General features: G+C 40.6%; 1 protein-coding gene across 2 annotated transcripts in view; it reads right to left on the bottom strand.

Annotated features, from left to right (window-relative positions):
• The window catches only part of LOC122551779 (contactin-associated protein-like 5), an 888,067-nt gene that overhangs the window by 281,705 nt on the left and 591,540 nt on the right, over positions 1 to 14,822 (bottom strand). For both annotated transcript variants that reach the window (XM_087989329.1, XM_043694242.2), the window contains exon 17: positions 13,082 to 13,300. In XM_087989329.1, the coding sequence (XP_087845455.1) occupies positions 13,082 to 13,300 (219 nt within the window). The remainder of the gene's footprint in view (positions 1 to 13,081; positions 13,301 to 14,822) is intronic.

The following is a 14,822-nucleotide window of genomic DNA, read 5'->3' as shown; positions in this document are numbered from 1 at the left end:
ACACCAGCCACTGAGCTTGGAGGTGACAAAGTTCTGATATTTGCTCACTTCTTTAAATGAGAGTAGGTCTAATGTCCCAAATGAGTGCATCATATGTCCCAAGATCAATAGTGGGAAACAGTTTTGGGGAAGAATCACAGAATCCCTGCAGTGTGGAAGCAAGCTATTCAGCCCATCAAGTCCATACCAGCCTTCCGAAGAGCATCTCACACAGACCCAACCCCCTACTCTACCTCTGTAACCCCAATGAATAATCCACCTTGCCTGCACATGCCTGGATACTTTGGGAAATTTAACATGGTCAATCCAACTAACTGCACATCTTTGGATTGTAGAAGGAAACCGGAGCACCCGGAGGAAACACACACTCATGAGGACAATGTGTAAATTCCACACAGCCAATCGCCCAAGGGTACAATCTAAGCCGGGTTCCCGGAACTGTGAGGCAGGAGTGCTAACCACTGAGCCACTGTGCCACCAGCTGGTTTTTTTTCTGATCTTCCTAACTTAGTACCTAATATGTTCAATTAAATGAAAAATTTGAAAATTTATTTGGGGCCTATGATTTCTGGATTTTAGAAGAATGAAAGGTCACCTCATGGTACAAACTTCCTGAAGGGCTTGTGAGGGAAGGTACTGAGGGGTCCTGATATAATTGCCTTTCCACTGGCTGAAGTGTCTGAAGTAAGGGACGTAGTCTCAGAACAAGGGGTTGGAGAATTCACTTCATTTACAGTGACATACATTTTTTGAATTCTCTCACTTAGAAGGGCAAAAGACTGACAACGTTAGGTCATTGAACAAGATGGAAATCAAGCAATTTTGGAATAATGCAGAAATAAAGAGTTGAAGTTTGCAACTAACCATGATCTTACTGAATGACAGAATAGACTTGCATGAAGGGCCCTGTGACCTATTCCTGCTCCTATTTCTTAGGTTCTTGCACAGCACCCTTCCTGATAAATCCTGATCAGCTTGTAAAGTGTCTTCTGAAGTGTAGTCACGGCTGTGAACTGTGGAAATGAAATACTCCAATTTGAAAACAAACAGCAATGACATAAAGGATGAATAATTTATTTCAGTAACATTGGTTGAAGAAATTGGGAGAGCTTCCCTGTATTTCCCTAAGTATTCTGGCTTAAGGATATCTGATACCAGTAACTGACACCATTGGACGTGTGTGGATTTATGTAGGTGGCCATTTTTATGCCCATCTTTTTGTGCCTGGACCAATTATTCCAACATCATAAGTAAATACAGTTGCACTGCTAATGCTCTGCAACTAGGTGTCACCATCACATTTGGAAAATAACATACTATGTCGCAGTTATAAAGAATTTCAAAGACGATCATTAAAATTTGACTAACACTTTTAAATAGCAACTGCATCACAGTTCCTATATAATGGGTTATGAAATATTGAACACATTACTCAAAATAGATTAGTAGCTTTGTCAGAATTATAGTCACTCACCAAGTGCTGTATTGTAGGGGATAAAGCTGTCCACCTGATATAATGGTCTTTACATTCAGCATCCAGCTGTCAGATTTTCTCTTCTACTGTTGTGGTCTCTTTTTAAATGTCTTTCTATCTTTAACACGCATATTTGCTGTTTGATCCTTCTAGTCATCTATCAAATGGACTTTAAATTGACTCTATGTGTGTCAATATCTGGGACTCTTCCCTGGAGAGTTAAACAGCTCCTTCAGCAATACACTTCAATCTTTCTCACTCAAGAGAACCTAAGGCCTTTGTGAAATAATGTTTGTCGAAAAGCTGATTGAACTTTAAATGTTCTGTGTGTACTTTGATCACAAATTATAATCAGATGTAGTGTCATCAGCAGTGCACAAAATCTGTTAGATAGCAAATTGGATGGGTCTTACCAAAAAAAATTGCAAATGAGCAATGAGCCAAATTCTATAAAGAGTCCCACAAAGTGTAGTTTTCTTTAATATAAATTACAATCAATAAGAAGTTTGCATGATATCCCACATATTGAGATCAATTGGAAGAGCCATTTATTTGCATAGTGCTGGTTCTAGTGACAGTGAGTAGATTTACATTGATTTTCCTGAGAATTCTGCACCATGGGTCGCTGTCTGCAGAGATTCTATACTGTTTTTCATTGATATCTCTTAAGGACTGTTTGAGCAAGTGGCCATAAGTCTGCATATAGTCACTTGAAATAATGCTGTGCATGCCCATGCACAGTTCTCCCCTAGCGGGGCTGAAACTCCTTGGTGCCTGATCTGTGCCCAACTCTGGCACAAAATAGCCAACTTGGGATTAAATTCATCCTTGGGCCTTATCAGAATGAATCAGGCCAATTACAACCATCAATCAGGACCCAGAGCTCTACCACACAATCTTTCAGCCAAAATCACAATGAGTAATGAGCTGACTGTACCTGGGACAGAAGCAGGAACATAAAACCCTTCGCTTGAAGGAATAATGCTCCTTGAATAAAGAAACTTGGATGAGTTTGCTGTTGAATGTCACCAGAAGGACAAGAATACCTCAGACAAATTGCAAAGTTCCTTTCTTGCCACGTGCATTTTTTTTCAAATTTTACAAATTCCACTTCCAAACCTTGAAAGAATTACATTCAACAAAGTCTGCCGACATGGGCATATTACATATTCAAAATGGTGGCCAGGTGTAGTGATTGTAATGAGGCCAGCCCAACCTCATAGAATATGAGTTCCCTCACTGGGGCTGTTAACCTGGTCCAATCAGGGAGCCCTGGCTGACAGATACAAACAAGAATGAGAGACATCCTGACACTCTGGGAGCTGGCTCTGAAGAGGCAGTATCAGACTCAAGGACTCTTCATGTGTAAATAAAGAGTGACTTGGCGACAGGATACTGGCCTCTATGGAGTAATTTCAGTGGTGATGAGAATAAAGCACATTTCTGAAGAAACTCACTTGCAACAATTGTCTTTAGATGTGGTAAGCATTTCTTGCCTCATGCCATTATTTCAGAACCTTGACTCATTTGACCCTGCTGTCAAAGACTGGACCCAGTATGTGGAAAGAATGTGCTATTTTTTCTGGGCAAATAATGCTGGGGCAAATGAAAGGCAATGAGTAATTCTCCTGACAACATGCGGACCCGCAGCTTTCTCGTTTATTAGAAGCCTGACTTTCTCTGAGGCACCAGATACTAAAACCTTTCAAAAGTTGACAGATTTAGTTAAGAAATATTATGACCCCAAGCATCCGATAATCTGATACGCTATCAGTTTTACTCAGCAACTGAAGGACCACGGGAACCGGTGTTGGGATTTTTGACTAGGTTAAGATGACTGGCAGAGGCCTGTAACTTATCCCTTAATACGATGCTGAAGGATCATTTGATATGAGGGATTAATGATTTAATCATGCAAAAGTCCCACTAGCCAAAGCCCAACTCGACTTCAAACAGACACTACACCTGCTTTATCATTAGAAAATGTGGAAAGTGGAACATACGAGTTGCAGGGTATTCCAATGGATATGAACACCCTTGCCAGTCTGACTGAGCTTAGGGAACACCACTTGAGTGCAGGCACTTGCATAGCCTCACTCAGGACATACCTTATTCAGAGGGACTCTAGGTTGGCTCACAGCATAATCCCAAAATAAAACTGAGCCTCTGCCAAATGGTTAAAATTTTCTTCAGGATCCACTGTGGTTGGAGTTGGTATGCGGATTTGAGACAGTAACACAATCCTACCAGACCTAAATCGAGTAAGATAACTCATAGGCTGGTATTGAGGAGAATGCATACCCTGGAAAGGCCACCTACATCTTGGTTAGAACAGTTTATTTGCTTAGCAACATCCAAAACAGAACAAATCAATATAAATGACTGGTTAAATACTTATCCGGTTCTATTGGAGGCCAATTCTAGCATGCCCATATCAGTGACTTCAGAATCAGTCTCTAACAAAGTTAAAAATCACACAACAACAAGTTATAGTCCAACAGGTTTAATTGGAAGCACACTAGCTTTCGGAGCGTCGCTCCTTCATCAGGTGATAGTGGAGGGCTCAATCCTTACACACAGAATTTATAGCAAAAATCTACAGTGTGATGTAACTGAAATTATACATTGAAAAATTGATTGTCTGTTAAGTCTGTCATCTGTTTGAATACCATGATAGTTTCACTTCTTTCATGGTATTCAAACAGATGAAAGACTGAACAGACAATCAATTTTTCAATGTATAATTTCAGTTACATCACACTGTAGATTTTTGCTATAAATTCTGTGTGTTAGGATTGAGCTCTCCACTATCACCTGATGAAGGAACGACGCTCTGAAAGCTAGTGTGCTTCCAATTAAACCTTTTGGACTATAACCTGATGTTGTGTGATTTTTAACTTTGTACACCCCAACAGTCCAACACCGGCATCTCAAAATCAAGTCTCTAAAAAAGTTTGCTCTGGACTGTTTGCACAAGACCTCAGCTAGACTGAGAACCCAAACCAAAGAACCTTTACAGATTCAAGGTACAACCTCAGTTCTGGCCTTTTATGAAAAGCAGCAACCTGGTTCAGTTACCATTGATTGTAGTAAAAAAACTCAGGCCTAATCAAATTGGTTGAGAGAGATTCATTGGATTGACTCAGCATTTTTCAATTAGAAAATAGCTCCCTGAGTGAAGTCCTAATGACAAACAAGGTCTTCCAGGAAGGTCTTGGGATTATCAGAGGAGCCAAGGCCACATTACATGTTGACCAGGAAGCAACTCCATGATCCTGCAAGGTCTGCCCATTGCCACTTGCCCTCCAGGTAAATGTAGACGCAGAAATCAGAAGGCTAACAAGTGAAGTCAAACCAGTCCAATTTGTGGAATGGCCAGCACCAGTTAGACTGATTTGAAGCTTGACAAGTTGGCTCAGAGTTGTGGCAATTTTAAACAAATGGTAAACCACTTTTCACAGCTGGATATGTACTCAATCCCTTGGATAGAAGAGTTATACATGAAGCTGGCAGGGGTGCTGTCCTTCACAAAGCTGAACATGAGTCATGTGTATTTTCAATTGCATTTAGATGAAGACTCCCAAAATTATATTGCAATTAATACCCATTGTATATTGTACCAATATACGAAGCTGCCATTTGGGGTATTGTCAACCTGTTCAATATTCTTGTGGATAATTAAGAACTTTTTACTAGCTCTACCCAAGTTTCTTGGGTTGGTAAATTATCATGGAATGTTCATACATAGCCTGGTCTCTTACTTGGCACCTTTTCATCAACTCTTAAAGAAAGTCAGCCTTGGAAATGGTCATGTAGCCAAGCCAAAGCTTTCAGTCAAATGAAGAAACAGCGCTCATTCTCTCAGGTTTGGCATATTATGATTCCAAGCAAGATCTGGTATTGGCATGCAATGCCTCTCCAGGTGGCATCAGTGTCGTATTAGTTCATAGGTAGACCAATGGGGAGCAATGGCCAAAATGCAGGACTTTGGCTAATGCAGACCGAACATACGCCCAGATAGAGATAGAAGGATTGGTGATCATATTTGGCAGCAGTAAGTGTCACCAATATCTTAATGCACAAAAAATTGTGAAAATAGCAGACTACAATCCCCTACTATGGCTGCTTAATGAGGACATAGCTTCAGGCTGAATGTAGCGGTGAGCTCTAGTTGTAAATGCCTCTAATTACAAGTTGAAACTGTCCAGGTGAGCAAGTAGAGAATATGGATGAATTGAGCTAACTCCCATTGGCGGATATATCACTGGTTTTAATGTACTATAATGGTTTTAAAATATACATCGAAACACTTTCCCATCATAGCTGATGACATCAGACTTTGGATGCTGAAAGCTATGGTCCTGGCAAAACTGAAGCAGCTGGGGGTGATGGGGAAATCAAAGGGCTGCCACAACCACAACTTGAAACCTTTTTGGGACTGGAGAGACTGGGTCACAGTAGACGATGGCATATTATAATGGGGAACAAGAGTAATTGCCCTTAAAAAAGGTTGCTGCCAGATATTGACTGAACTCCACCAGGGTCATCCAGGGGTCTCCAAAATGAAGTTGTTGGTGAGATGTTATGTTTGGTGGCCAGGCATGAAAGCAGACATTGCCACATTGGTGGGACTGTACTTAGAGGGCCAACAAAGACAAAAATTACTGCCAGCAGCTCCCCCACATTCGTGGAAATGGCCAGGTAAACCCTGAACTCAGTTACACAGCGACTATTTAGGTTCTTTCATGGAATCAATATTCTTAGAGATTGTGGACACCCATTTTACAAGAATGATGCCAGGGTTAGAAGATTTGAGCTACAGGGAGAGGCTGAACAGGCTGGGGTTGTTTTCCCTGGAGCATCGGAGGCTGAGGGGTGACCTTATAGAGATTTACAAAATTATGAGGGGCATGGATAGGATAAATAGGCAAAGTATTTTCCCTGGGGTCGGGGAGTCCAGGGAAATAGGGGGCATAGGTCTATAGTGAGAGGGGAAAGATATAAAGAGATCTACAGGGCAACTTTTTCACACAGAAGGTGGTATGTGTGTGGAATGAGCTGCCAGAGGAAGAGGTGGAGGCTGGCACAATTGCAACATTTAAGATGCATTTGGATGAGTATATGAATAGGAAGGGTTTGGAGGGATATAGACCAGGTGCTGGCAGGTGGGACTCGATTGGGTTGGGATATCTGGTCGATATGGATGGGTTGGACCGAAGGATTTGTTTCCATGCTGTACATCTCAATGACTCTATGACTCTATGACTGGGCATGCATAGAGTCCATTTGCCCAACACTGGGACCATGATAGAAAAACTGCGTGCATCTTCTCAATACACAGAAGTGTTGGTCATAGATAATGGGCCATCGTTTACCAGCATAGTACTTGCGTATTTCCGAAAGTTGGATGGAATTCAACTTATAGGGAGAGCTCCACAAAATCCATCATCCAATGGTTTTGCAGAAAGAACAGTCCAAACTTTGAAGGCAGTCTTGAAGGAACAGCCTGATTGGACCACAGTAACAGCCCCAATCAGTGAGCCCTGGCTGACAGATGGAAAGAGGAGTGGCAGAGATTCTGACAGTCTAGCTGCTAACTCTGATGAGACTGTGCCAGAGTCAAGGACTTTCCACAAAGGGAGACTTGGTAATGGGCTACCGGTCTGCATGGAATTATTTCACAGAGACAAATCCCCTGCCTTGCACCATTCCAACTTGGCAAAAGCAAAAATTCAGGAATCACAGCAGTCAGGTTTAAGCCTGGTTTAAAACTGATGTGACATCAATATTTTAATTAAGAAAATGGGGAAGCCCGTATCGCACTGTAAACACCAGAAAAGAAAAATTACTGGGACTAAGTGGTTACCGAAAGTTAAATATTGAAAGTTACTGAGTGTTAAATACTTGTTATAATTTCTGTGAGGTTTTCTTGTGGGCTGGAAACACCACAGATGCTCCACCTACATTGGGAATGGCCCTTTTGGGAATGGTCCTTTCAGCCTCCTCATTCCTATTTCCCTCCACCTGTCCTCTTCTTCACCCCACTAGCATCCCTTTGCAAAAAGTTTGTGCTTGGCAACCATTCATTGGGACATCTGTGGCTTTTGGCCCAGAGAAAGTTCCTGCTCCTGCTTCTTGGCCATTGAAGGCCAAATAAGAGTTAAAAGAACGCAGTCTCATGTGCAAAGTTCACAAACATACCGGCCAGCCTTGCATCCCAACTCACCACGAATTAAAATCAGGCATGATCATAATGCACCCAACCTGAATTTCATGAGATTTCTTTTTCACTCACAAGGTGTGAGCTTTACTGACTGGGCCAGCATTTATTGTCTATCTTTAGTTGCCTGAGAGAAGATGATGTCCAGCTACCTTCTTGAACTGCTGCACTTCATTTGGTGTAGATAGATCCATAATGCCATCAGCGAGGATGTTCCAGGAATTTGACCCAGCAATACTGAAGGAACGGTGATATATTTCTAAGTCTGAATGGCAAGTGACCTGGTTGAGTGTTCTCATGTATCTGTTGCCCTTGAACTTCCAGATGGAAGCGTTTGTAAGGTGCTGATTAAGGAGCCTTGGTCAATTTTCACAGTGCAATGCAGTATAGGGTGATTTCTGCTAAAAGCCATGCAGACCATTCAATCTATTGGACCCTTTGCTAGTCCAACTAAGGCCTATAGCCTAAACAATTAATACTGTATAGATTTGCTTGCATTACAATGCACAGCTGCATCACAAAACAATGATTGCATTTTTGAAAAAAATAGCTCTTTATTGATACATTTTAATTTAGTTTTTTTTCAAGAAGTGTTTGTGCTTTGCTTGAAGTTAAATCTATGCAACAAAATTAGGTTTATGTAAAATCATTATTATCACAAAGTCAACAATCTTGTTGGATCACTTGTAGCCAATATTCACTGGAGGCAGACAATGAAAAAAAATCTATTCACAGACAACTGATGGCACTATTTGTTAATCAATGATCACCATTTAAGCAGTGAAAATGGAATTTGTTTTAGTCTGCGTGACGTATGAAGCAATTTTGAGGGAATCTCCTCTCAAGGGAACTGATTTCCATGGGTCTGTGCTCTTGTTTGTGTTAACTCAATATCTAGAACATGAATGGATGGAGCGAAAGTCGATGGTGTTGATCCTCACCTATTTTTGATTTAAATCTGTGAACAAATGAAATCGGAGCAACCATACACCTGGAGGCTGCTCCTGCCATGATCTTATTGAATGATGATCTGTTCTTTGGTTGATTAATTTACTTATTGTCAGGTGCACCAAAGTACAGTGAAAAGCATTGTTACGAGCAATACAGACAGATCATAGAATGTACAGATCAAAAAGACAGGTTACATTGTACAGGGCGTGCACTAGGCGAGATCGATGTTCACAAGATCAGTATTATTTGAGGCTTGAGAGTTTATTCAGCAGTCTAATAATGTTTGTGTGTTGAAATCCACTTTCTCATCTACCCCAAAAACCTTAATACCCTGCCACATAAGAATGTACCGATTTTTGCTTTAAAAGTGTTAATGTCCTGTTTGCACTGCTTTCTCAGGCAGTGAATTCCAAAGAGGTATTCTTTGGAAAAGTTTCTCCTCATCTCCGTCCTGAAAGTGAGATGCCTAATTTTAAAACAGTGCTCCCTCGTTCTGGATTGTCCTATCAGTGGAAACATCCTTTCTGTATCCACCATGTCAAGACCATTCAGAGTTATATATACCACAATTACGTTACCTCTCACTTTTCTAATATCCAGTGGAAACAAGCCCAGTCTATCCAACCTATATTGAGAACACAACCCACTTATTCCAGGTATCAATCAAGTAAACCTCCCAAGAAACTTTTCCAATGCATTTACATCCTTATTTAAATAAATAAGGAGACCAAAAACTGCACACAGTATTCTTGATGTGGTCTCCCCAATGCCCTGTTTAACTCAAGTCTGATATCCTCACTTTCATGTTCAATTCCTTTTGTAATGAACAGTAGCATCCCAAAAGCTCTCTTCATTGTGCGTTGCGCCTGCGTACATGGGAGATAGGTTTCATTGGAAAGCAATAGCATTTATTGTCTATTCCTAATTGCACTTGAACTAATTGATCACTGAGGACAATTCAGAGGGTAGTTGTTAGGCAGCTATAAACCAGGTAAGGATGACAGATTCCGTCGACAAAGACTATTAGCAAACTAGATGAGTTTTCCAGGACAATCGACAGTTTCACAGGCACCAATACTGAGACTATCTTTTAATTACAGACTTATGAATGGAATTTAAGTCACATAGTGGGTTTTGAACACCTGCCCCCAAAGTGTCAGCATAGGGTTCTGGATTACTTGTCTTGTGACAGTCATGAGAAGCAGGGCTTCTGTGGCAGGTCTAAGAATGTGAGTAATGCTTTCTGCTGTCTTAGTATCCTCGGCTCTTACTTATGCCTCCAAATAGTTTATAAGGTACTCCAGAGAGCAACCTGCCCAATTTAGGATAAGTGAATCAACAGTAGGTAGAGTACATCACCCTTCCAGAGTGAAAAAGCAAGGCTTTTAATTTTTGTAATAAAAGCAAATTACTGCAGATGCTGGAATTTGAAACCAAAAGAGAAAATGCTGGACAATCTCAGCAGGTCTGGCAGCATTTGTAAGGAGAGAAAAGAGCTGACGTTTCGAGTCTAACTGACCCTTTGCCAAAGCTAAGAAAGGGGGAAATAGGGAGGTATTTATACTAGGCTGAGGGAAGGTGAGTCATGGCTTCAGAAGCAAAGGTAGCAATAAAGAGGTGATAATGACAGTGCATAGAGAGATTATAGGGAGATTAGGAGCTGTGAATGAACAAGGCTGAAGCCAGTGCTATGTGACAAAATATGTGGGGGATGGAGGGAATTGGGGAAATTAGGCAAAATGGAAAACAGGGGAGAAGGGTAGCAAAGGGGCAAGAGAAGAAGAAAAAGATGATGAGAGAGTGGGGAGCGAGAGAGAGACAATCAAGAAATAAGAGGTACAGAACAGTGAAAAAATGTATTTAAAAAAGGGGGAAATAAAGTAAATGAAATAAAATTACGGAGCAGAATGAAAACAGAAGGGTCGAGATGGGATAATCATCTGAAGTTGTTGAATTCAATGTTGAGACCGGCAGGCTGTAACGTGCCTAGTCGGAAGATGAGATGCTGTTCCTGATTGCGTACAGGTCCCGGACCTTCCTGTGGCTTGCCACTTCAACTCACAATTCTGCTCCCATGCCCACATGTCTGTCCTGGGCCGGCTGCAATGTTCCAGTGAAGCTTTTCTCTCCTTACAGATGCTGCCAGACCTGCTGAGATTGTCCAGCATTTTCTCTTTTGGTTTTTAATTTTTATGTTTTTCTCAAATTGTGAACTGAAATGAGAAAAGCTGCTTTAAAGAATTGCTGAATGTTTTAAAAAGCAAATAAACTGGCAAGTATTATATTAAACAACTCTTTGAACAAGCAGTAATTGAAGGTTGGGCTGTAGACAAACCAGAGCTTTGGGAGTTATGTGTAGAGATAAAAGTGGATAGGAACAAGAAGTTGATTAACTATAGAATCACAGACAAGGTGGAAGTCTGATTCCTGATGAAGGGCTCCTGCCTGAAACATCAATTTTCCTGCTCCTTGGATGCTGCCTGACCTGCTGTGCTTTTCCAGCACCACCCTAATCTTGATATAGAATCATACAGTCATACAGCATATATATTCCACGACCACCTGATGAAGGAGCAGCGCTCCAAAAGCTAGTGCTTCCAAATAAACCTGTTGGACTATAACCTGGTGTTGTGTGATTTTTAACTTTGTACATCCCAGTCTAACACCAGCATCTCCAAATCAAGAATGAGAAACTTAAATTCTGAGGAAAGGTTGAAGAATCTGGGGCTTTTCTCCTTTGAAAGAAGGGTGAAAGGAGATTTGACTGAGGTTTTCAGAACACAAGCTAGCTGGATAAAGTAGATCAGGAGAAGCTGCTCTTGCTCATAAAAAAAAAGAGGGCACAGATTTAAAATAATACATAAACAAAACAAGAATGATTAAGCATTGTTTTCCACACAGTGAGTAGTTGGGGTACGGAATACCCTTATCACCATGATAACCAACTGGAACAAATAAAAATATGATCTATTAAGCCAGGCTTCATTCTGAAATCTGACCTGTTCAATATTGCCACCAGTTGAAAATACTTAAGAGACACACTATGTCAGTACATGTTTCAGAGATATGCTCATACATTAGACTGTACATAGCACATAACCCGAGAATACAAAAAAGCGCATACTCCCTCTTACCTCACATCACTTGAGGTATGACATGCTATTGGAAGCATGTTGCTTTATTTAACTTAATATATTAATGTTAGCCCAGACACCGATACGCCTGATAATGTTTCTACATAATAGTAATACTGTCTATTAGATTCTTTAATATCACAATATCTATGTCCAGATCCTTGTGTTACTGGAAATAATAAAATCAATAGTGCAACAGGTCAAATATCCTGGAGACAAATGCACACCAACTAGGGAGAGAATTGATTGTCAGCTTTTGCTCAGACAATCTGCCAATGCTTAACAACTTAAGATAAAAGAGTTTCAAGTGCTTGCAGTTTCTGCTACTGATTCTTTGAAGAGTCGATATGATTGACACTTAATTTTTTTTTTAAATTCTATCGTCACTTATGATTCATTGGTTCCATTGTATGGATCTGGAGTGTCATAGCTTAGAATGGAGGGTATCAGGGTCTTGGGTGAGGTGAATAGAGAGCCACAGTTTGGCATAGAGATTATGAGGGACCATGAGCCATAAATCCTTCAAAGCTGACCTGACTCCATGAAAACTGCAGAACACAATACAATGCTCATTCCCACAGTGGAACAAGCTAAGCCGGGAGTGCTGGGTGTGAGGTCGTGCTGTGTAACATCCTGCTGAAACTTTAACAGTGAACTGGTGGAAATTAGGAAATCCAGGAGTGAGATCAGGAATCCTGGAATCAGATCCTGCCTGCCATTTTCTCACCTCTTTGAAACTCCATGAAAATGCAGCCCCTAATAACCCCAGGAACTACTAGGAGGCCACTAAAATGTTTTTGTAATTGTAGATTCAAATAAAATCTTAATATTTATATGCTTTAAGGCTGAACAGTAAATTGTGTGCATACTTTTGAGCTGGTACTCCCTGTTTACATAGGGCCCCATTCCCAGTTACTTCACTTATTGTCACCCATAAATTACTCAACATTCTACCTGTGTTAAATTTTAATGCATGCATTAATCATCCCCAGAGTGTGATGTATTTAATGTGGGAATACTGCAAGATGGCAACAAATATAAAAACCATTAACATTAGCTCTTTATGTAAATTGCAAGTGTTATTTTCGGTCAGATACACACAAGTTCATTTCTTGGTTATTACTTGTTACGACAATGAACTTGGTTCAGTGACCTACATGTGCTCACCTTTTCAACTGTACATTCTTAAACAGTCTAAATAATGCAAAGAAAAATCATGGTCTTCTGAATTGAATGGACCTTGACATCGATATGTCACTGTCAGAAAGAATGACAGGCCAATAGCAAACAATGAGCTCCTACCGACAAACAGCTGACTACTGAGCTGCAACTGGATATGTCCGTCAGAGGGGGCCTCTTGAGCTTTCCTTGGCAGGTGATCCACTTGAAGGGAGGCCTCTCTGATGTTTCGTTCTGCTTCAACATAATGCCACTGATTGTCGTTCAAATGCGTAGGTGATTTCACAGTCACCTCAAATGGTCCATTACCCACATCAAATGAAAGAACCACCTCAGATGGAGCTGAAAAAGAAATCACACAGCAAGCAAACAAAGGTAACTAGCTTTGACCTGAAGAGAAGGTTCCTGCACTGGACAGAATAATGTATTTATGTTTCTTTTCTGACAAAATGCAATTAGGCCCCACTGTATTAACAATGACCCACCCTTCGAAAATAGCAGAAGAAATAGATTCATTTTTCATGTCTAATTTGGGTCACTTCACATAACACAAATAGAACCTGAGTGGAATATATTATGAATGGAGAGTTAATTTTAATTTATTTTCTCCTAGTAATCTTTTGGACGGCCAAATATTTTTGTGTATAAAAACATGTATTTTTTCAGTGAGCAGAGAAGGGGTGAATTCTTCTCTGTTCAACCTGCTGGGTTAGTCACAAAAAAACATTTAAGTTCTTTTTGCACAAGGTTATGCTTCTGTTGAATTAAAAAATGTAGCTTGCAACTTTGCTGTGAGCAGTCTGGAGGCAATCAACAAAATTTGCTCAAGTCAAAGATCAAATTTATTAGCAACTAAACCAAGAAAATTAATTGAAAAATGCAACATTAAGTAAACACTTTCATAAGCTTGGGCACACATGCACACGTACATGATAAAACGCTAAACAACATATTCTTGAGGGTTCTTTATTTGTCTTAGAGATCTAAAGTTTTAATTTGAAGTCACTGTGGTTTAGGCTGACCATGTTTGCACAATCAAGCATCAAAGATAAAAATCACACAACACCAGGTTATAGTCCAACAGGTCTATTTGGAAGCACTAGCTTTTGGAGCCCGGCTCCTTCATCAGGTGGTTGTGGAGGTTAAGATCAGAATTTATAGGAGTCCAGTGTCATGGAAATGTAATACAGTAAACAATCTTAGATTAAAACTTTCATCTTTTATAATGGTATATGCTGGTTTCTGTTATTTGATATGGAAATCCCAGAACTTTTTAAAATTACATTCTGAAGATAGCTCAGCTTTTTAAACAATAGGTGCGAAGTCTGTCTGTGCTCCAATGCTACGTCAGACTGATAAACCTGTGATATAGTTTTACAGAATTCTACATTGAGTCATGCTGTTGGTGAGCAGAATAAAATGGAATTCTGCAAAAACACATTTAGTCCATAAGCTCATATGTGTGCGCATCTAGGAATGACAGATTGTGTGTGATAGTGTGTGTGTGTGTGTGTGATGAACCTAAAGTCCTGGTTGAGGCTATCAGCTTCTGCTCAGCCGCTCTGCATTGCTGCTTGTCCCATGTTCCGGACCAGTGAAGTGTTCACCTACTGGGAGGGAACATTCCTGCCTGGTGATTGTTGTGTGGTGCCCATTCATCTGTTTTCATAGCATCTGTTCAGACTGGCCAATGTACCATACTTTGGGGAAACCTTGCCTGCAGCGGATGAGATAGACCACATTGGTCAATTCACATGAGTACTCATCGTGTACATGGTGGCCGGTGTCCCCATGTCTGATGGTGTTGCCCGTGTCGATACTCTGACACATCATGGAGTGGTTGTTGTGGCAGGGTTGTACGCTG

This window comes from Chiloscyllium plagiosum, unplaced genomic scaffold (genome assembly GCF_037043375.1).
Source record: "Chiloscyllium plagiosum isolate Xiang-an unplaced genomic scaffold, Cpla_swu_hap1 HiC_scaffold_7, whole genome shotgun sequence".
In the NCBI taxonomy this organism is placed as follows: domain Eukaryota; kingdom Metazoa; phylum Chordata; class Chondrichthyes; order Orectolobiformes; family Hemiscylliidae; genus Chiloscyllium; species Chiloscyllium plagiosum.
This window is presented reverse-complemented; position numbering and strand designations above follow the sequence as displayed.